Below are 22,231 nucleotides of genomic sequence, written 5' to 3' on the forward strand. Positions count from 1 at the left end.
GGGAGAGATAGAAATATTGATGAGAGAAAATCCTGTATGTCCCTCCTGCATGCCCCACACTGGGGATCGAGCCCACAGCCCGGGCATGTGCCCTGACTGGGAATCAAGCCCTGACCTCTGGTTCATAGGGTGACGCTCAACCACTGAGCTAAGCCAGCTGGACTGGTGACGCTCCTTTATCCCTAATAATGCCTTTTGCCTTAAAGCCTATTTTGTCTGATTTTCCTATAGATATCTTGTGGGTAGTTTTTCTCAAGTATACCCCCCCCCCTTTTTTTAACTTTTGGTGCCCTTAGGTCTTAAATGTCCTCTGGTAAATGGCATAGAGCTGCATTTTATTTTGCTTGATCAACTTGATCATCTCTGTTTTAATAGATGAATGTGAAACATTTCCTACCTCTGGTTTGGCACCCTTTACAGTCCAGTCTTTTTATTTTTCTTCCTTTTTTTCTTTCCTGCCTGCCATTATATTTTAATTCCCTTTACCAACTTTTTCTCTTTTCTGTACCAGAAGTCATACTTTTAGTGATTCCTCTTAAGTGTCTGAAATACGTGCTTCACTGTAGAAAGCTGGACAATTATCATTCTCCTCCTCTTCCTCCTCTCAAATAAACCAAGCTTCTTAGAACACCTGAGCTCTGATTACCCTCGCCAGTCTTACCTGTTACTGTGTCTCATGCTTCTTGTTTGCGCTCCACAAATTAATCATCACTATTCATGTCCTAATTAAGTACTTGTTTAGATGACTTACATGTTTACCAGTTCAGCTGCTCACCATTCCCCAACTGATGTCTTTCAAGTTCTGCAAATTCACTACAAAATGCATAGGTGCTGATTTTAGTTTTATTTATCCTGCTCTGGATTTAATGTGAGGATCCTGGTCTTCAATCAACTTTGGAAACTCTTCTTAAGAAACTGCCTCTACTATATTCTTTCTTTTCTCTTCTGGAATTCTGATCGGACATGAGAGTTCTCACTTTACCTTTCCACTCACTCCCTTTTACATGTTTCATCCCCTTGTTTCTTTAGTTGTTTCTGATTATTCTCCAGTTCAGAGATTCTCTTCTGCTGTGTGCAATCTGCTTGCTTGCCTTATTGAGACTTGAATGTCCATAGCTCTATTTTTCAATTCTAGGGATTTCTTTGAAAAGCTCTGTTCCTTTTTAGTGACTTGCTCTTTTATGTTTTGATCTCGCCCACCCACCTTTTCCCTTCTCCAACCATAAGCCCCAAGGACGAAGTTTGGCTCTGTCATCCTCGGCACCTCACTGTCGCTGGAACTAACAGCCTGGCTGTGCGCTGTCAGAGGGCAGTGACAGAGGGGGGAGAGGATGCTGAGCTGCAGCCGGGCAGTGATTTCCCCACTGCGAAGCGCAGGGTCCGCTCCCAACATTGCCTCCTAGCTTCCCAATCTCTGCTCAGCCCCGCCTGGGACAGAGGGGCCACGCAGGCCATGACGTCACGCGACTGTGACGCCCCTGGGAGCCGCCACCCCTTCCTGGTGCGGGCGGGGAATCCAGGCTCTTTGCGCCCTGACGTCAAGGTCCCGGCGGGCGGGTTTTGCGTCGGCCCAATGGGAGCAGTGCGCCGGCCTCCCCTTTAAGGAATGTTGTGACCTGACGTCACCCGAGCGAGTTACCTCCCGGAGCCTCCGACGCTGGGCTCAGCGTGAGCCCCAGAGCCCTTGCGCGCGAGGTGTGGAGCCCCCGCGCCCCGGTACCGCAGCCACCTCCCCGCCCCGGAGTCCCGGCCTTCGCGCCCCGCCGGGCCCGCGAGATGCCCTCGGACCGGCCTTTCAAGCAGCGGCGGAGCTTCGGTGAGGCCTGGTGGGCGATCTGCGAATCTGGGGAGGGGATGGGGATTGGGGAGTTGGGGGCGCGACCCAACCTCCAGCGCAGGTGACGTCAGCCCTGTGACGTCAGCTTCCAGCCGGACCCCAGGCTGGGAGGCAGATCTGACCTGGGCTGGGCCCTCCCCACCCTGTCCTGTGTCCAGGCCGGCCAGACGGCCCGGGGGGCGGGGGCTTGGGGGAGGTGGGGCCAGGCCGGGCCGCCCCTCGAGGGCCGTCGGGGCAAACGGCACGGAGGACCCAGATCCAGCCTCAGCGCCCGACCTCCTTCCGCAGCCGACCGCTGTAAGGAGGTGCAGCAGATCCGCGACCAGCACCCCAGCAAGATCCCGGTGAGTCCCACCGTCCCCGCCCGGCCCAGGCCCCGCCCCAGGCCCCGCCCCGAGCTCACGCGGCCCCGCCCGCCCCGTTCCCAGGTGATCATCGAGCGCTACAAGGGCGAGAAGCAGCTGCCAGTCCTGGACAAGACCAAGTTCCTGGTCCCGGACCACGTCAACATGAGCGAGTTGGTCAAGATAATCCGGTGCGTGGGCGGCGACCCTCAGGGGGGACTTGGGTCCTGCTGGGGTGGCCAGGTCCTTCTGAGGAGTGGGAGTGGGCATAGGAGGGGCATTGGGTCCCTCTCTGGGAAAGTTCAAGGTCAGGGATGGGAAGTGGAGGCAGGGAGTCATTTTGGCGAGGGAGCCGGGGCGACACCCGCCGGCAGCCAGGCCCCTCACTGTGGGCTGCCCTCCTGTCCTCAGGCGCCGCCTGCAGCTGAACCCCACGCAGGCCTTCTTCCTGCTGGTGAACCAGCACAGCATGGTGAGCGTGTCCACGCCCATCGCGGACATCTATGAGCAGGAGAAGGATGACGATGGCTTCCTCTACATGGTCTACGCCTCCCAGGAAACCTTCGGCTTCTGAGCCAGCAGTAGGGGGAGGGGTTGGAAGGGGAGAGGGGGGCCATGTCAGGCTCTGCCCAGGGAGCTCTTGGCTCCCGAACTGAGCTTCCTCTGCCCCTGGGGGGCCGGGCAGGGATGCTACCCCTTAGGGGATACCAACCACTCCGCCTCCGCCCTGTGTGCATCCTGGGCCTGTCACGTTAGGGTTGCCCCTCTGGGTGCTGGCTGGTGGACGGTGGGGAGCAGCCCCCACCACCCGCGCTCTGTCTGGTTTGTCTTTTTTACTTTAGGCCCCTGCCTGCCCCTCCCCCACCCGAGGCTCTGCTTCCTGCCTGGAACCACCCACCCTTGAAGGACTGGCCCCTGGCTCACCTGGTCTTGACATGGTGTATGGATCTGTGGTCACTGTCCCTTTGCAGAATAAAGATTGCTCAGGCCTGTCTGGCCCTTTGCCTCCAGCTGCTTGGGGAGTGGGGAGGGCTGCTGGTGGCCTGTCCCACGCCATTCTCGGCTCACCAGTGCACAACTTGTTGTGTGGACTTACGGTTCATTCTGGGGGCCCACACCCTTGTGTAGTATACCATGGTGGTATTAGGGGCCCACACCTTCCAGGAGTGTCCTGTGGGCCCAGGGTAGACTTCATACCAAAAAGAAATTTATTAAGTCAACAACCTAACAAACCCTGCTCACCTGCTTCCTCCCCTGTCCTGTCTGGGAGGGGGCTCCTTTGTGTGCAGAGCCAAAAACTGTGGGTCCAAGCGGAGGTGCGCCTGGCAAAGCCCCACAGGCCTTGCTGCCAGCCTTGGCTCTCCTCTGGTGCCAAGATCGTGACCCTGGACTTGAACCTCATCTGCCTGAGGACTTGCCTGCTGGCAATTCTGGCTCGAGGGCTTGGCCCAGCTTTTGGCCTGTCCACCCCCTGAGTCCGTGCAGCCCTGTGCCCGGCCAGGCCTACTTGAGCACAAGCATGGCCTCCGTGCCGTCCTTGGCCGTCAGGTAGAGACCGTGAGTGAGGTAGTACTCTCGCCGCAGGAAGGCATAGAAGTAATCAGAAATCAGCAGGATCTGTGGGGGGAGAGGAGAGAGTGTGAGAAGCTTCGAGGTACCTCCCCCTAAACCTTGGGCCCCTGAGGAGCTAGGCGGGTGTTGGGAGACCCTACCACCTCAGGATCTACACTTGACCCTGCAGGGTCTCACTGACACCTTAGAAGTGCCCGTATGGCCCTCCCTCCCTCCACCATTGTCTACACCTCCTTCTCAAGCCCTGGCCTGAACTCCAGACTGGTGCTTCTGCAGCCAGACCTCACCTCGTGGGTACCCACAGGCCTCTAGGATGCACCCTAGCCAGGCTCCCTGTCAAACCAGCTTCTCCCACTGGGAACCCAGGCCCCACATCTTCCAGGTCCTCCGGCCACAGGATCACCTGATACCTCTCCCATATACACAGCCACTAAGTACTGTCAGTTCTACCTCCTAGCCCAGTGGTCGGCAGACTCATTAGTCAGCAGAGCCAGATATCAACAGTACAATGATGGAAATTTTTTTTGAGAGCCAAATTTTTTAAACTTAAACTATATAGGTAGGTACATTGTTATTAACTTAATTAGGGTACTCCTAAGCTGGCCTTTGCTAAAAACGTCCTCAGTCTGAGGCGTCGACCTCAGCGAACGTACCCCCACTTCTTCTAATGCCACTTTTTCAAAATAGACTCACCCAGGCTGAAAACCGACGTCTGCGCATGGGCCACGAAGTTTCATTCACTCTGTACGTGCGCACCCGCACATGGTATTTTGTGGAAGAGCCACACTCAAGGGGCCAAAGAGCCGTATGTGGCTCGCGAGCTGCGGTTTGCCGACCACTGTCCTAAGCTCGCAAATCCACCCATTTCTACCCATCTTAACAGTTACCACCCTGGACAAGCCACTGTCATCACTAGCATCTCCTCTCTGGGCTCCCTAATCTCAAACCTCCCCTTCCCTCAGTCCACTTTCCCTAGCAGCCAGAGGCTGCTTTTCAAAACAAATCTGGTCATGTTAAAACCCTCTAAAGCAGTGGTTCTCAACCTTCCTAATGCCGCAACCCTTTAATACAGTTTCCCATGTTGTGGTGACCCCCAATTTCATTGTTACAAATTGAACATAATTAAAGCATAGTGATTAATCACAAAACAGTATGTAATTATATATGTGTTTCCAATGGTCTTAGGTGACCCCTGTGAAAGGGTCGTTCGACCCCCCAAGGGGTCGCGACCCACAGGTTGAGAACCGCTGCTCTAAAGGCTTCCTATGGCTAGCTAGTATGGTGAAGATAAGCTCCCTGGGGCTCTGAGGCCTTGCACCTGGTCCCTGCCGTGTACATGCCTCACGCTCCCCCATGTTCCACCTCACTCTGCTCCAGCCACACTGGCCTCTTCCCTCCCACTGCAGGATCTTGGCTGTTTCCTCTGCCTGGAATGCTCTCTCCACTTTCATCTAGTCAACAACTGCTTGCCCCCCTTCAGACTTCAGGAAGATCTTCCTCAGAAAAGCCCACCCATATGCCCCAGACTGAGTCTTGGCCCCATTAACCTCTATTTGGCAGCACAAACTCATCCAAATTGCCGTTTTACATTCGTTTCTGTGATGTCTGACGAGTGCTCCTCCCTCCCTGCACTGGGCACAATGGTATGTGCACCCAGCTCTCCGTCTTTCCTGTATGAACCACAGAATCGAAAGAGCCCTAGACATGCAGCCCACCATCCCTCTCAGAGGCCCAGAGCAGAACTGGGATTTGCCAAGGTCCCCACATGCTGCACCTACAGTCTTACAATCCATTTGGCCTAAGCTCCCAAGACCTCCAGTGCCTGGAGCAGGAGGAGCAGGGCCAGCCCCATGGAAGGATGAGGGGAGGGGCTCACCAGTGCAGACACCACCAGCTCTCAGGCACTCGGAGGCCTCTCAGACTATCAGCACCAACCACCTCTTGGCACAGATGGGGAGACAGAAGCCCAGAGCAGGGGGACCACCTGGCTAGGGTCTTGGAGCAGATCAGAGGTTGAGCTGAGCCTGGGATCTCCGCCCCTGGCCCTGAGACCCCAATCCTGGGCAGCCTCTCACACTGTGGACAGGAGGGAGAGCACAGAGTGGTCTGGAGGAGGAGGTCAGGGCCAATACCAGCGATGGCTTTAGGGTAAGGACACGACTGGAGCCTGTCTGGAAGGATGATGAAAATTACGGCACAAAAGGTTCAATAGTTGGTCTAAAACTATTCAGGGAGAGCTGGACTCGTGGCCGTGACCCTGCAGGGCCATGCACCAGTACGCCAGAGGCACAGAACTCAGGCACTGTGGGTATCAGCAGAGCAGACAGTCCAGGACGCCCTCAAGGCCTTGCACCACAGCTGCCCTATGGGGGGGGCGGGGGCAGGTACCACAGCAAACGCTGACCTCACATCCCACAGCCCCTTCCTCACACAGGCACAGGCTCCTGGTCTGGGGAAGCCCGTAGCTGGTGGGGTCTGATCCTCAAGCCAGGTCAGATGAAGGGCAAGTGCAAAGTCACAATTCACAAAAGAAATGAGCCAACTCCAATGTCACACAATCAGCTGGACAAGTAATAGGAAGTCAAAATACTAGGTATTCGGTTGAACCATATGAAATTGCCATTTTTGGCAGCTCAGAAACAGATGAATATTGTCAATTTCATATAGTTCAATTTATATAAAAGAGAAAAGAACCAAGAAATACAAATAGAGTAAGCATGTTATCCAGAAGTTCCTGAACAAATAAATAGCTGAAGACTTTAGGGAGTTATTATTTCTCCTTAAAAACCTTAACTTTGTAAATTAGATGCATATATTATGTTGATAAAAATAATCATCTAATACATAATTGAATAATACATAAATGGTGGGAAATTCCTTTAAAAAAAAAATTGTATTGATTTTTTTTACAGTGAGGAAGGGAGAGGGATAGAGAGCCAGAAACATTGATGAGAGAGAAACATTGATCAGCTGCCTCCTGCACACCCCCTACTGGGGATGTGCCCGCAACCAAGGTACATGCCCTTGACCGGAATCGAACCTGGGACCACGAGCCAAACTGGTTAGGGCGGGAAATTCCTTTTGATATTCTTGCAGAAGAATTAAAAATAAGCCCTAGCTGGTTTGGCTCAGTGCATAGAGCATCGGCCTGCAGACTGAAGGGTCCCAGGTTCGATTCCAGTTAAGGGCACACTTTGTGTTGTAGGCTTGGTCCCAGTATGGGGCATCCAGGAGGCAGCCAATCAATGATTCTCTCTCATAATTGATGTTTCTCTCCCTCTCTCCCTTCCCTTCTGAAATCAATAAAAATATATTTAAAAATATATTACTAATATATTACTAATATATAAAAACCCAGGGTCCATAACACCCAAAACGACCAAAGGCTCCACCGAACTCCAGGCAGCACTCACAGCAGGCTCCAGTGGGCGGGGACTGGCGAGTGGGCTGAACTGCTGAGCTCTCAGGGAGAGAGAGAGTGGGGCTGATCAGCGGATACCGCAGCTGCTAGTGAGGACTGCAGAGAGAGAAGCAGCGGGTCAGACCCTGCTTCTCTCTCTCTCCAGGTCTCGCCAGCAGCCATGCCTCTCTCTCTCCGAGAGATCAGCAGTTCAGCCTGCTCGCCAGCAGTGTGGGGTGGCTGTTGATCAGCCTCGCCTCTTTGATCAGGCCTGGAGATGCTGACTGGCATAGAAACCGACCAATCAGAACCAAATCTGGGTGAACTGCGAAGGCAGAACCTAGGGTGGGGGCTGAGGAGGGGTTTTAAGGGTAACAGCTGTTTGGTGTAAGGTGTAAGAAAGTGGCTCAATTTTTTTTTTAAATATATTTTATTGATTTTTTACAGAGAGGAAGGGAGAGAGATAGAGAGTTAGAAACATCGATGAGAGAGAAACATCTATCAGCTGCCTCCTGCACATCTCCTACTGGGGATATGCCCGCAACCCAGGTACATGCCCTTGACCGGAATCGAACCTGGGACCTTTCAGTCCGCAGGCCAACGCTCTATCCACTGAGCCAAACCGGTTTCGGCGGGGCTCAATTTTTTAATAACCCGTTTGGCAGTATAGTGCATATGGCTGGCTATCAGTCCAGATATAGGGATTATGTATTTTTGTCTTCCAAGAGCATCTCCTCCTGCTGAAAAAGGCTTCCCCCCAACCCCTCATTTAAGCAATCCTATCCTATATAATCTATCTATACTAATAAAAGGGTAATATGCTAATTAGACCGGGTTGATCGGCCATCTTCCAGACATCTGACTTCCTTCCAGAAAAAGCCATGGTGGTGGGGGCCGAGCAGTTAGGGATGATCAGGCTGGCAGGGGAGGGTCATTGGGAGCGAGATCAGACCGGCAGGGCAGTTGGGGGTGAGATCAAGCCGGCAGGGAAAGCAGTTGGGGGCGAGATCAGGTCGGCAGGAGAGGGCAGTTGGGGCAAGATCAGGCCAGCAGGGGAGGGCAGTTAGGGGTGATCAGGCAGGCAGGTGAGCGGTTAGGAGCCAGTGGTCCCAGACTGTGAGAGGGATATCTGACTGCCAGTTTAGGCCCGATCCTAATCCCTAAACTGGCCCAATTGGGATCAGGCCTAAACCAGCAGTCAGACATCCCCCAAGGGGTCCCCAATTGGAGAGGGTACAGGCTGGGCTGAGGGAATCCACCTACTGCATGAATTTCATGCACCAGGCCACTAGTGTGTGTGTGTGTATGTATGTGTGTGTGTGTGTGTGTGTGTGTGTATATATATATATATATATATATATATATATATATATATGCCTAAGAGACTGAACAACCAGTTGCTATTACACACACTGACCACCAGGGGGAAGATGCTCAACAAGGGAGTTGTCCCCTGGTGGCCAGTGCACTCCCACAGTGGGAGCACTGCTCAGCTGACTGACCTGTCCTGGCAGCCCACCAGCCCAGTGGCAGCCACTCCCTCCCTCAGTAGTCCTGCAGGTCCAATCTTGGGAGAACAAGCCAGGCACCAACGGACTGGTGCTGCTGGCACAACTGATCCTGACAGGGCTGCCAGCCTCCTGGAAACCGGCCTCAGGCACGGTGGCCACTTCCCCTCCCTAGATGCTTGGCAAGGAAGAAAGGATATAAAAGCGGCTGTCAGATGGACCCGACAACCGACATGAAGGTCAGTGGGACAGATTCAGATGCTGGGCCAGCAAGGGCATCCCACCGCATTGCGTCCCGGCAATCCCCACTTGGGACGGGCACCAGATGTAGGGCTCAGGGCTGGCAAGCGCCACTGCAGCAGTGCGAGTCTCTCCCCATTGGGACTGACTGGGTGTGAGCCCGAGGCAGGCGCAGTGGGGCCGGGATGAGTGGGAGTGGCAGGCAGGAGCAGTAGGTGGCGTTGGACTGTGGGTTTTGGCCCGATCCCCGCAGGCCTACCCCAAGGGACCCCACCTGTGCACAAATTCATGCACCGGGCCTCTAGTAGTAGTAGTAATAGTAATAATAATAATAATAATAAGCTCTCTCCTCTCGCCACCCAAGATGCCTAAGGGGAAGAAGGCCAAGGGGAAGAAGGTGGCTCCGCCCCTGCTGTCATGAAGAAGCAGGAGGCCAAGAAGGTGGTAAATCCCCTGTTTGAGAAAAGGCCCAGGAATTCTGGCATTGGACAGGACATCAAACCCAAAAGGGACCTCACCTGCTTTGTCAAATGGCCCCGCTACCTACATTCGGCTACAGCAGCAAAGGGCTATTCTCTATGAGCATCTGAAAGTGCCTCCTGCCATTAACCAGCTCACCCAGGCCCTGGACCGCCAAACGGCTACTCAACTGCTGAAGCTGGCCCACAAGTACAGACCAGAGACAAAGCAAGAGAAGAAGCAGAGAATGGTGGCTCAGGCTGAGAAAAAAGCTGCCGGCAAAGGGGATGTCCCCTCCAAGAGGCCACCTGTCCTTTGGGCAGGGGTTAACACTGTCACCACCCTGCAGTGAGAGAACAAGACGACTCGGCTGGTGGTGACTGCACACAATGTGGATCCCATCCAGCTGGTGGTCTGCCTGCCCTACCTGTGCTGGCAGATGGGGGTTCCCTACTGCATGAGCAAGGGGAAGGCCAGGCTGGGTGTCTCGTCCACAGGAAGACCTGCACCACTGTTGCCTTCACGCAGGTTAACTCAGAAGACAAGGCAGCTCTGGCTAAGATGGTGGGGGCTATCCAGACCAATTACAAGGACAGATATGATGAGATCCGCTGCCACTGGGGAGGCAATGTCCTGGGTCCAAAGTCGGTGGCTTGCATTGCCAAGCTGGAAAAGGCCAAGGCCAAGGAACCGGCCACTAAGCTGAGCTAAGTGTGCACTGTGGAGTCTTTTGTACATAAAATAAAAATTCTTCTCCAGCCTAAATAAATAAACTATGAAGATAATCCCCCTTCCAGACAGTAGAGCTTAATTCTTGCCCACTATCACCCCCGGGCCCCTGGGGTGGGCTAGGCTTGGTGACTCGCTCCCAAAGAACAGAGCAGGGGCAGGGAAAACGGCAACTTCCCCCTAGAGGGGCCTGGAAACAATGGAACCAGACGATGAAGGGCAGCAGCATGAAATCAGGTGGCCAGCAGGTCCTACTGCCCGAGTGTTCCAGAACCCACACCTGGTCTCATGATGACAAAGCATCAGCCACGCTGGAAGTGGGGGCGCCCGACAGGCTCCCTGACCAATGCTCCTCAAGACTGTCCAGGTCATGAGAAATGAGGAAAGCGAGCAGAGGACACAGGGAGACTTGACAACTAAATGTAATGTGGTGCCTCCTACTGGGTCCTAGGAGGCCATGACAGGGAAAACTGGAACATCTACATCAAGTCTGGAGTTTACTTAGTAATAATGGACCAGGGTCAGTTTCTTGGTTTTGACAAATGCGTCATGGTAATATAAGATGTTAACACGGAATATGGGTGTGGAAGCAAGACCTAGAGACAGAAAACTGCTTCCTTTGGCAATCACTTTCTATGTGGCACTTTCCAACTGAACAAAGCTTTCCCCACCCAACCCCTCACAACCCCCTCTAGGCTGAGGAAACTCAGGCAACCACCCCCTCTCGCCAGGTTGAAACAGCCTCCTCCCTGGGCTCAGGTTCCAGCTTACAGCCCTCACCTCTCTTCCCTTCTGGCAGAGTGAGGCTTGCAGAGCATGAATCTTATCGCAGTTGTCCTCAGCTTAAAACCAGAGCTCAGCCTGGTCCTCAGCACAGTGAGGCTCAGGAGGCCACGTGGCTCTGACACTGCTGACCTGAAATGGCCTCGTTCCGATCAGGTGGCACTCACCAGGCCTACAGAGCTCCCCCCACACACCGCGTCTCAGCACTCCACTTAGAGGGGCCTCCCTCCAGAGCTTCCTTAACTGCCCAGCTCTGAGCTGTTTGTCTTGTTCATAGCACTACCCGGCTACCCCAATCCTGCCTATTTCCTTTTCTTTCTCTCCCAGACTGTGGGCTCCTTAGAAGCAGGGCTACGTCTCTCATTCACCCCAGCTGAGCGTCTGGTGCACAGCAGGCACCTAATTCGTACTTGCAAATAAGTAAATCAGGCCCAAGGAGCTCTGTGACTCGTCTAAGGCCAGCGAGCCAGATGGGCTGGGAATTACTGGAATTAGGGGTTCCTAAGCCCAGGCCTTCTGGCTGGCCGTTCCCCCATGCATTTAACCCAGGTTTTTCCTGTCACTCTGGCTGTCGGGGAGGATATGAAAGCTTGTGAGAGACAAGCTTGGGATGTCTGATGATGAGGGGGACAAAGGAATGAAGACCTTGGTAAATGCCACTGGAAGAGGAAATCAGGTAAACATGCACAGCCAGCTGGACAAGGGCTCAGCCTGGGCCACAGGGACCCTCCACCACACAATCCACAGGAATAAGCCTGGAATGGGCCGCCATCTGGTCCCAAGTGGGGGCTACAGACCACCCAACACTGCGGATCTGCCCCATGTCCCCTCACATGGCCACTCCCCAGAATGGCATCAGGCCAAGTGAGAGGCAGTTCCAGGAGACAGGACTGGGGTTTCATTTGTCCTGAAGTGAATAAGCGAGTGCTGAGCAGGGCCCAACGCGCCAGTGGGTTGGTGCCCAGATTCCAGGGCTCCCTGAAGACAGAAAACAGGGCCAGCCCAGGACCTACAGGGTCTGTAGCACAGAGCAGCACCAGGGCGGCCTCGCATGTGAGGAGGCAGCAGCTCCGAGCGTGTTCCAGACTCTGCTGGAAGGGATGGGCAGGGTGTGACAGAGCAGGAGTGGGGCTCTCAGGGCCTGCCACACAGGCAGGAGGGGAAGGGGGCCCTGGCTCTGACCCCCTAGGAATCAGCAGAACTTGCCACAGGCCCAGCTTGGACCAAAGCAGACTGGAACTGGGAGGTTAGGGTATATAAGATTGAGAGATCACTGGTTGTAAAATGTGGTTTCTAATTCCTGCTCACTCCATTCATTCATCAATAAACAGTCAGTGAATATTCTTGGTGCTGGGGATACAGTGGTGAAGGAGAGAGACCAGGGGGCTGCCCCAGTGGAATCCGCAATCTACAGGGAGGACATAATGAACAAGCGCAAGAATAAGTGTGCCTCTTTGGAGTTTTGTGACTTCCAAGCCTCAGCTTCTTCACTTATGTCAGGGAATAATAACAGTGCCTCCCTCAAAGGTGAATTAAGTGAATTCCTTATCATCCTGTATAATAAAAGCCTAATATGCAAACTGACTGAATGGCGGAACAACAGGCAGACTGACTGGTCGCTATGACACACACTGACCGCCAGGGGGCAGATGCTTAACGCAGGAGCTGCCCCCAGCCCGCAGGCCCAGACCAGCAGCAGTTGGGGGGGGGGGGGGGGCTCAGCGGTTAGTGGGAAGCACCAGGCCAGCCAAGGCGGGTGCCAGCGGCCCCCCCACCCCCCCCACCCCCGTTGCCTGCCAGTTGCCCCAAAGATCAGCCCTGATCGCTGGCCAGGCCTAGGGACCCTACTCGTGCACTGGGCCTCTAGTAATAAAATAAACAACTTAAAAGGCTGTCAGTAGGGGAGTAGTTACATCAGGTGTGATGGGTCTACATATGCGGGACTCAAAAAGGAGCTTCCTCTCTCATGTACGAACACAGGTTACCAAGGCGTTTTATTAAAAGGACAAAAAGTCATACTTCCATTGTGATGCCAACAATAACACACACGCCTTTCTCCATGTGCACAAGAGAAGTTGCAAAGCACAGGGAAAGGTCCAGGCCACAAAAGCACATGATCCAGAAGACAAAGATCATAGGAGCCTGGCCTCTAGCAAGCTCTCTTTAAACATGAACCCCTATTATAATTTTGGGGAAAGGTTCCTATGTTTCCTGACTTTAAGTTGAATCAGGGTGAGTGGGACATCTTATTTTACTCTTTTTAAAACGCTAAGTTTGGTGCACACCCCCCTCTGGGGAACACAACCATGCCATTTCCTTCCCCTCTTCTTGCTCCCCGCTCCGGCCCTGCCCCCTGGCATGCATCTCCTAAACTCTGGGGGATCCTATGAGGCTTGCAAACAGGGGAGCAATGGGTAGCAGCAGCTCATCCAGGGCTAACTCCCTGAAACTGTCCCCAGGCCCCCTTTTCTCTGACTTCCCAGTGAGCCAAAGCAGCCTCACCTAGCTCTCCTATTGCTTCTCTATGCTAGGCCCTTCCTTCTTTCACTGTCTCCTGCCTTAATAAATGTACCCTCAAAGTCACCTAAAAAAAGAAAAAAGAAAAAAGAAAAGCCAAATTAAAATGCATTCCTTTTTGTTTATATGTCATCCTTGATGACCTCTCTTTTGCAGGTCGCTGACCTGGAGAAGAACAGGGTCAGAAACAAAAAGGAGGGGGACTGTTCTATTTCCCTCAGTTTCTGGGTCCAAATGGTTTCCTAGGAAATTGCTCTGGGTATTTGAAAAGGAAGTTTGTGCTATTTCCCATGTTGACATATGAATAATGGCAACAGGACCACACATAACATGTTCAATTCTTTCAACACCCTGAGAGGTGGGAGAAAACTGCCCCCCAAAGACATTCAATCACTAGCTGAAGATCTCACAGTAAGGAAGTGGAAAGGGACCTCAATCAACTGATCTCTCTCAGTAAACACACACACACACACACGCACACACACACACGCTCCCCTCTACGGATGGGTGTTGTCATTTCCTGGTCACTGACTCGGAGGCACAATTAGCTAATGGTCCGTGCCACATGCTGAAACACACTTACTGGCCCCGGGGGAAGGACGTGGGCCGAGGTCACCAGTGTTTACCGGCTGGTGAAACTAATAATCTACCAATAATTTGTTCTATTATAGGGTATGGCACTGACCAACTCTAACAGAGCAGGCTTAAAATCTACAGGCCAAGATGTTCCCTATATTCAGCTCCTGATTCAGCAATGACGGCCTGGCTCTGGTCGCCTGCTGAAGATCCACACTCATCGGTTCTCAGGATACCGCTGATGTGTCTTGCCCAGGGAGAGGAGAGTGAGGACCAGTGACTCGGGCACCGTCCAGCTGGGAGAGCTGAGAAGAGCTGGCTGTGGGGCTGGGACCCGTCCCTGAATGTCATACTTTTCAATGGCAACACTGACTACAGGTCAGACTGAAGCAGAGGGGCCTTGCGCTGTGGACATTGCTGGGGCCTCACTGGCCAGAGACCAGGTTCTGGCAGGAGCTGGAGGAGGGCTGTGGACAGAGCAGCCACCCACTGACCTTAGCCACTGGGGGTGACTTGGCTCCCTCCTGCCCACTTCCTAGGTGATCTCCCCTTCCCAGAGACTCACTCTCTGAGTCTGTAAGGTCCAGTTCCTACTCCTCATTCCCTGTGGCCTCCCTTGACCACTCACAACAGGAAAGGTATCTGCTCCCTCTAGATTCCTCCAGCGCTTACTCTGCACATTTGGCCATTAATCACATGACGTCCCTCTGGCTATCTTTGGATCATTCATTCATTCAACAAATATTTGCTAAACAATGCTCTGTGCCAAGCACTGGTAGCTGGGACCCTGCAGTGGGTAGGACAGGCCAAGCTCTGCCTTTAGAAGCTCACAGGCAGAGAGAGAATAATAATAATATAGTCACAGGTTGGGCAAGTGCTATAAAGGGGGCTAAGAAAGAGACAGTGGGCAGGGGAACCTCGAGAAAGGCCTTTTTGAGGAGGTGACATTTAACTCATACTAACATTCTGAATGTCTCATATTTAAACCCTGTGACTACCAACAGGCGCGAGGGCAGGGGTAAGTATAACTCTCATGACAAGGGCTGCTCTTCTACCTCAGCCAGTGCTCCCAGACATCAATATTCCTGGAGTGCCTGCCTTGGTGAATAAGGGCCCCCACCTGACAAGCCCCTTTAGTGATCTGGAGGTGGCAGCCACAAAGCCCCAAGCCAGTAGTCCCGGAAGCATCTGACCCCACAGAGTTGTCTCTGGCTCAGCCACAGAGCCCAGACCCTAGGAGGCCGATGACACATTGTGCTGGCTGTGCTTGAACAAACCACAGCTTACAGTCACTTGGACCACTGCTGGGAAGCCTGGAGGTTGGTCTGATCTGTCTGAAGGGCAAATTGGCAATATCTGGCCAAATGTACAATGTATATGCCCTGGAATCTATCCTAAGAAAATACTGGCATGCCTATACAAGAGTATGTGGAGGGATACGCAAGGCAATACTCTTCCATTTATAGCAAAACAATCAGAAGTGACCTCAGTGTCCATCGGGATACATCATCGTACATCTAATCATGGGATAGCGGAGCCATTAAAGAATTATCGTGAGATCAGATCACTAAAAAAAACAGCAGTGCAGGATGTGATTTCTTTATATAAACAGAACAGCTCTTGTGTGTGCGTATGTATGTAAAGCTGTCTGTAAACATACAGGGGACGTCGGCAGACACACACCAGACTGACCCAGTGATCACATCTGCACGGGGGAAGGGATAGGGCCCAGGCAGATCTCCAATATCATTCCATATGCTTCTATGTGGACTTCTTTTCCCTTCTAATAATGAATTCATGTATTGCTTGTATGATTAAAAATACGTTTTAGCCCTAGCTGGTTTGGCTCAGTGGATAGAGCGTTGGTCTGTGGGCTGAAGGGTCCCAGGTTTGAGTCTAGTCAAGGGCACATGCCTGGGTTGTGGGCTCAATCCTCAGTGAGGGGCGTGCAGGAGGTAGCTGATCAATGATTCTCTCATCATTAATGTTTCTATCTCTCTCTCTCTCTCCCTTCCTCTCTGAAATCAATAGAAATATACTGAAAAAAAATTTTTTTTAAGATTTTTTATTTTCAAGGTAAAGGCAATGCCAAAAATTCAGTCTGGTTTTTCACTGTAGCTGAGTCATTAACACACTCCATCTACCCAGCCTTTGCTTCCCACCCCCAGCACCATCCTCCTGTCCCAACAATTCAGTTCCTCTTGCCTTTGATGGCACCTGACCACCTGCCGAGATCTCCATGCCTTTTACAGAGACCCTTGCTTCATAAAGGTGCCAAAAGCAACACATAGAAAGCTGTTCTCTGTCAGGTCCACAGATGCTTCCTAATCACTGCAATCCCACTGCTGGCCCACCTGACACTCATGACTGGACAACAAACTGGGGGGTATTTCAGTAGCGCTCACCAAGCTCCCAGCATCCCAGGGCAGGCCCAATGCCCTCACATGCCAGTCATCACTTTCAAAGGAAAAGTAAGGGGATTTCAGAAAGACCGAAGAGCCAGACCAGCCCTCCAGATTCCTACAAGACACTAAGTCGAATCCTGCAGGAACAGGTAGGAGGTGCTGAGCACCCACCATCAATAACTATGTGACAGGCCTGGTCCCACCCAAGCCACAGGCCCTCCATCACTCTTCCTGCTGTTCACAAATCAAGATAAATAGCTGGGCTGGACATTAATTGCCCAGAAATGTCCATGCTGAAATACCAGACCCATCATTCATAGCAAAAGCCCGAACTCCCTCCTTCTTTCCCAGCAGCTAACCTTGGAGGCGAGCCTGCGCCTGGGGTTATTCAGCACCATCAGAGTCTCCCAGCCAGCCCTGCTCCCCTTCCAGCCCGTTATGCACAGGACACGCCTGGCTGTGCCGATGGCACATGAAACGGTAAACACAGTACAACGGATCCCACAGGACCTCCATGATGAGGACAGAGCCGCCCTGAGGACGCAGCACAGCGAACAGGGGCCTCTGGAGGTGTTTGCTCGTCCACCTGAAACAGAATCTCTGGAAGAGCTTGTGAAAACTTCAGATTTCTGCCGAAACCGGTTTGGCTCAGTGGATGGAGCGTCGGCCTGCGGACTGAAGGGTCCCAGGTTCGGTTCTGGTCAAGGGCATGTACCTGGGTTGCGGGCACATCCCCGGGGGGTGTGCAGGAGGCAGCTGATCGATGTTTCTCTCTCATCGATGTTTCTGACTCTCTATCTCTCTCCCTTCCTCTCTGTAAGAAATCAATAAAATATATTTAAAAAAAAAACAAAACTTCAGATTTCTGACCGTTTTCCACATCTACCGAGTCAACATCTGTGGAGGTGGGATTAGAAAATCTGCTTATTTTACTGACAATCCAAGCCATGTAATGGTAACAATCAGATATAACTACAGAATTTAATACAGATTAACAAGCTCCCCCCAGTGATTCTGCTGCTGAAAACCCCTGCTCTTGCAGCACAAGGGGGAGGCTTGCCCTGGGTCAAGGAGGCTGGGCTCCTTGCTGGTACTTCTCATTTAGTGATCCCATGGCCTCCTCTCCTGCTACTCCCAGCCGTGCAATTTGCACTCCAGACTCACCCAATAGTTAGACCCAACCATTTCTCAGGTCCCTGTCTTTGCTCCTGCTGCCCCCTGCTCCTGCCCTCCCCACCCTCACACAGTGCACTCACTCGGTGCCGTGCAGCCAGGCACTCTTACAGAAAGAGGGTGGTCTCAGAAACCAAGCCTTCCCTACATTTTGTTCTTGGCTCTTCAGTGACCTTGGGCAAGAGGCAACCTTCATGAGCCGTGATTCCCATTTGTTGTTGTTGTTTTAATCCGAGGATACTTCTCCACTGATTTTTAAAGAGAGTGGAAGAGAGAGGGCAAGACAGAGAGAAATATCAATGTGAGAGGAACACATTGATTGGTTGCGTCCTGCACATGTCCAGTCCAGGACCCGGGCCAGGAAGGAGCCTACAACCGAGGTATGTGCCCTTGACCAGAACTGAACCCAAGACCCTTCAGTCTGCAGGCTGACGCTCGATCCACTGAGCCAAACCAGCCAGGGCTCAATTCCCATTTATAAACTAGGGCAACACTATGCTTGCTGTGAGAATTCGACAAGGCAATAGCTCAGCATGGAGCCCAATAAATGTTAGCAGGTGCAGTTTTCCCATTGCTCTCATGTCCCAATCTTCTCTACCAGACAATGAGCTACTGTCCCCTCATTCACATCCAAACCCCTAGTTTGCAGAACCCACAAGCCTAGGTCAAATGTCTGAGAATACAAAATGAATCCCTGTCCCATGCCACCCTTAACTCTTACCTGCCCAACATTGAAGGTCAGTGTGATGGCATAAAAGAAATTGGAGTTGGCACTTCCTGCGTAAATCCAGAGGTGCCACAGGACGGGGAAGAGCAGGGAGCAGACGATAATGATGCAGCCGAGGACAAAAATGTTCCGCAGGACTGAAAAGACAGATGGTCACAATGAGCCAGTGCTGATTCTCTGTGATGGCCCTGCAGGACCGAGAGGCCCAGGGAGAGCCTGCTGCAGCCCAACGCAGAACAGCCCTCTCCCCTTGCTACTCAGAGGCACTGGGTGCCAACTTAAGACCCTTGAGTCATGGTTCCCTGTGCCCAAAGCCAGTGGGATTTGGACTCCGTACCTCCTCCTGTGCTTCTGGGCAGCAAGACATGCTCTCTAACCCAATCTCAGAGGGTCCTAGAAACACATCTTCCATTCTCCTTAATTCATGTTTTAAGTCTCCTGTCTTGCTCTTCAAATGTCCCTCACTCTTCCGTAGGTGATTTAAACACCTCTTTTAGACACCCTCCCTCTAACATCACACCACCCCAGAAGGAATGCGGAATCCCACTAAGGAGCAGCTCTCCATGAAGCCCCAGGGAGGGCCTGCTACACAGCGCAGCCAGGCAGGCAGGTGCCTTCAGCTGGACGGGAGGGCAGCATGACAGTGGGGCACAGACTCGCCTCTGCTTGAGAGACCTTGGTTAAAATTCCTGCTTTGTCAGCAGGCTCCTCTGAGTCTCAGCTTCCCCATCTCTAAAACAGGACTAAAACGCCAATTTCATAGGAGTGTTACACGGATTGAACAGGAAAACCTGGCACGGACGGATTACTGTGTGTTTTCTATTCTTCTATAACAAATTACCACAAACTCAGTGGCTTAAACAATATAACTTACTATCTCACAAATCCGGAGGCCGGAAGTCCAAAATGGGTCTCACAGGCTAAAAAACAAGGTACCTTCGGGGCTGCAGTCCCTCTGGAGGCTCTAGGGGAAAATCCGCTCGTTTGGTTTTGTAGTGGGTCGAGGCCACCTGAGTGCTTGGCTCATGACCCCTTCCATCTTCAACCAGCAACGTGGTTGACCCCTTCTCACACTGCACCACTCTGAACTCCTCTCCTGACTCCCTCACCACTTCTTTAAAAAAACAGACCTTAGTCCTGGCCGGTTTTTCTCAGTGGTTAGTATCGGCCCATGGACCGAAGAGCTTCAGGTTTCCCAGCCCCAGTTAGGGGTACAGGTGCATGCAGGAGGGAACCAATCGATGAGTCTCTTACATCGATGTTTCTCTTTCTCTCTCCCCCTCCCTTTAACTCACTCTAGAAATCAATGGAAAACATATCCTCAGGTGAGGATTAAAACAAACAAACAAAAAACACACTTTAGTTTTTAGAGCAGTTATAGATTCTCAGCAAAACGGAGAGGAAGGTCCAGACATTTCCCACATACCCCTGGCTCCCACCTGACTACATGGGGCCCACCTGGCCATTCCAGGGTCCTCTCCCACCTGAAGGTCTTCTGGCCACGGATGGTGATATAATCACAGGTTTGGGGGATTATGATGTGAACACGGTTGTGGGAGGTGAGAAGGGGGCATTATTCTGCCTACTACCCTGCGCTTTTTCCCCTCCTAATTCAACAGGGGACCTCTGAAAGTGAGATTATATGCTATTTTTTATTTCTTTCTTTACACTTTATTGTATTTTTAAGTGAACTAAGAAATATTATTTAAAATAAATTAATTAAAAGAATACCTTGCCCAGCCGGCGTGGTTCAGTGGTTGAGCATCGACCTATGAACCAGGAGGTCATGGTTTGATTCCTGGTCAGGGCACATGCCTGGGTTGTGGGCGTGATCCCCAGTGTGGGGCTTGCAGGAGGCAGCGGATTGATGTTTCTTTCTCATCACTGATGTTTCTATTTCTCTCTCCCGCTCCCTTCCTCTCTGAAATTAATTTTTTTAAAAAGAATACCTTATGAAAACACAAAAAAGCCCTAGCCAGTTTGGCTCAGTGGATAGAGTGTTGGCCTGAAGATCAAAGGATCCCAGGTTCAATCCCGATCTAGGGCACGTACCTTGGTTGCAGGCTCCTTGGGCCCTGGCTCTGGTTGGAGGCAACCAATCGATGTGTTTCTCTCACATCTATATTTCTCTGTCTTTCCCTCTCTCTTCCACTCTCTTTAAAAAAAAAACCCCAAAAAACAACAAAAAAACCCCCCAAACAATGGAAAAATATCCTCGGATGAGGATTAACAAAAAAACAAAATAAAATTTAAATTTAAAATATAAAAACAATACAAAAAAACCTTCGCACTAAGTCTGGTAATGGTAGGCATTTAATGAGTCGAAGTTCCCTTCCCCAATCTGATCCTGACTTTCAGGAAATCCCTTCTCCTAAGTCAGAATTTTGGGAGACTGAAGGGATAGGGAAACTCTGGAACCTTAAGGCTGTTGGTATCAGCTGTCCAAAGACTTGGCTGAAATGCTATTGTGAGGGTTTCATGCATTGGGAGGGAGAATGATTACACAGCGTTCTCAATTTTGGTTGCAAAATGAAATCATCTGTGGAAGCCACATTAAGTAAATCAGAGTCTCTAGGGATGGGTCCATCATGGTTTCTAAAAGCTTACCCCATAAAAATAAAATAAAATATGTTCCCCCGTGATTGCAATATGCAGCCACGGCTGTGAACCACTGGGTCACAGTTGTAGACCTTACAAAGAGGAGACCCACAGCAGTCTGCAACAGAGACTTCGCTGTCACAGGGAAAATGACCAGGACAGGTAGTTCAAAGTTCTTATGAAAGCTGAATGCTTTCAATTTAAGGTTCATTCTTATTGAGAAATGACAGGTATTTTTTTGTTGCTGGTTGTTGCTTTTGTAAAAAGTCCTCTCTTTTATGAAATGAAAATGAATGGTTGGTAGTTGACTGTTTTTTGTTTTTAAAAATGTTTTTGTTGATTTTAAAGAGAGAGAGGCAGAGAGAGAGGAAGAGAGAGAAACTTCGATTGGTTGCCTCCTGCATGCACCCTGACCAGGGATCGAACTGGCGACATTTTGGTGCACTGGGTGATGCTCAACCTACTGAACTACATCAGCTAGGGCTGGTAGTTGACTGTTTTAATGTCATCAGTAAAATAAAAAGTTGGCAACTCTGTCATCAGAGCTTTCTGAAATTTTAGTGGTCTCTGAAATCCCACAATTTAGAAACACTGGCCTGGAGGGCTTCTGAGGTCCTTTTTTCTGATCTGAAATTTCCACAATTCTGGGCTTTCACAGCTGACAGGGTAAAGCCTTCCTGAGACCTCTCATCCTCTCTCCCAGAACAGGAAGTCTGAGAAAAGGGATGTGTGCACTGAGAATTATTATTGTTGTTGTTGTTATTATTAAGCAATGTTACAACCTTGAGAAATAATAAACCTATTTATCATTGCTCTACTTCGATATCACTATTTACATTTCAGTGTTCTTTTCTCACCCTCTGGAAATTATTTTGCTGAAAAGAATATACATTTTTCCTGAAAGAAAACTCCAGTGGCCTGATAGCCCAGGTGGGTCTTTATTCCATTCCTCCAGCAACTCTGGGCTTCAGATCAGGTGACAAGAAGGTGACCTAGTGCACAGAGACTGAGAGAGGCTCACAGGCAGCTCCTGGGTGCAATTATGAAGACCTGCAAACACACATTCCCATGTGCCTGGAGGAAATGTCACCAGCATCCAGCTGGCTTCTGGCCTGCTGTGACCTTTGCAGGACTGGGGAGCTGCTCCTCACTCCTGCTGGCTGACGGGCCAGAGGATTAAAGCTGTATGCCAGAGAAGATGCAGTAGGGACCCAGGGCACAGGACAGCTTGTTCCAGGCACCAGAAGGTGTCAGAGATGTCAGAGATCACCAGGGCCTAGTGAGACGAAAGGGTTCACCCTTCATGAGACTTGCCAGGCCAGACGGAATCAAGTTCCCCACTACATTCACTGGGTTGGCTTAT

The 22,231-nt window shown here is 51.4% G+C and overlaps 2 protein-coding genes and 1 pseudogene across 3 annotated transcripts in view; 2 read left to right on the forward strand and 1 right to left on the reverse strand.

The window, feature by feature from the left end:
- The first annotated feature begins 234 nt into the window (after positions 1 to 234).
- MAP1LC3A (microtubule associated protein 1 light chain 3 alpha) lies at positions 235 to 3,179 on the forward strand. Its single transcript, XM_081097017.1, has 5 exons — positions 235 to 1,816; positions 2,126 to 2,181; positions 2,266 to 2,372; positions 2,593 to 2,762; positions 3,024 to 3,179. The coding sequence occupies exons 1-4, from the start codon at positions 1,777 to 1,779 to the stop codon at positions 2,753 to 2,755; spliced, it is 366 nt and encodes a 121-aa protein (XP_080953143.1). The 5' UTR covers positions 235 to 1,776; the 3' UTR covers positions 2,756 to 2,762; positions 3,024 to 3,179.
- A 187-nt stretch (positions 3,180 to 3,366) lies between these two features.
- PIGU (phosphatidylinositol glycan anchor biosynthesis class U) overlaps positions 3,367 to 22,231 on the reverse strand; it is an 88,368-nt gene continuing 69,503 nt past the window's right edge. The window contains exons 11-12 of the mRNA XM_081097018.1: positions 18,265 to 18,407; positions 3,367 to 3,798 (exon numbers count right to left, since the gene is read on the reverse strand). Coding sequence (XP_080953144.1) covers positions 3,685 to 3,798; positions 18,265 to 18,407 — 257 coding nt within the window. The 3' untranslated portion in view covers positions 3,367 to 3,684. The remainder of the gene's footprint in view (positions 3,799 to 18,264; positions 18,408 to 22,231) is intronic.
- Positions 9,266 to 10,105, forward strand: LOC308522863 (large ribosomal subunit protein eL8-like; annotated as a pseudogene). Its single transcript has one exon. The product of its transcript is annotated as a large ribosomal subunit protein eL8-like (transcript).

Source organism: Myotis nattereri (genome assembly GCF_964212035.1).
Source record: "Myotis nattereri genome assembly, chromosome: 8".
Lineage (NCBI taxonomy): Eukaryota > Metazoa > Chordata > Mammalia > Chiroptera > Vespertilionidae > Myotis > Myotis nattereri.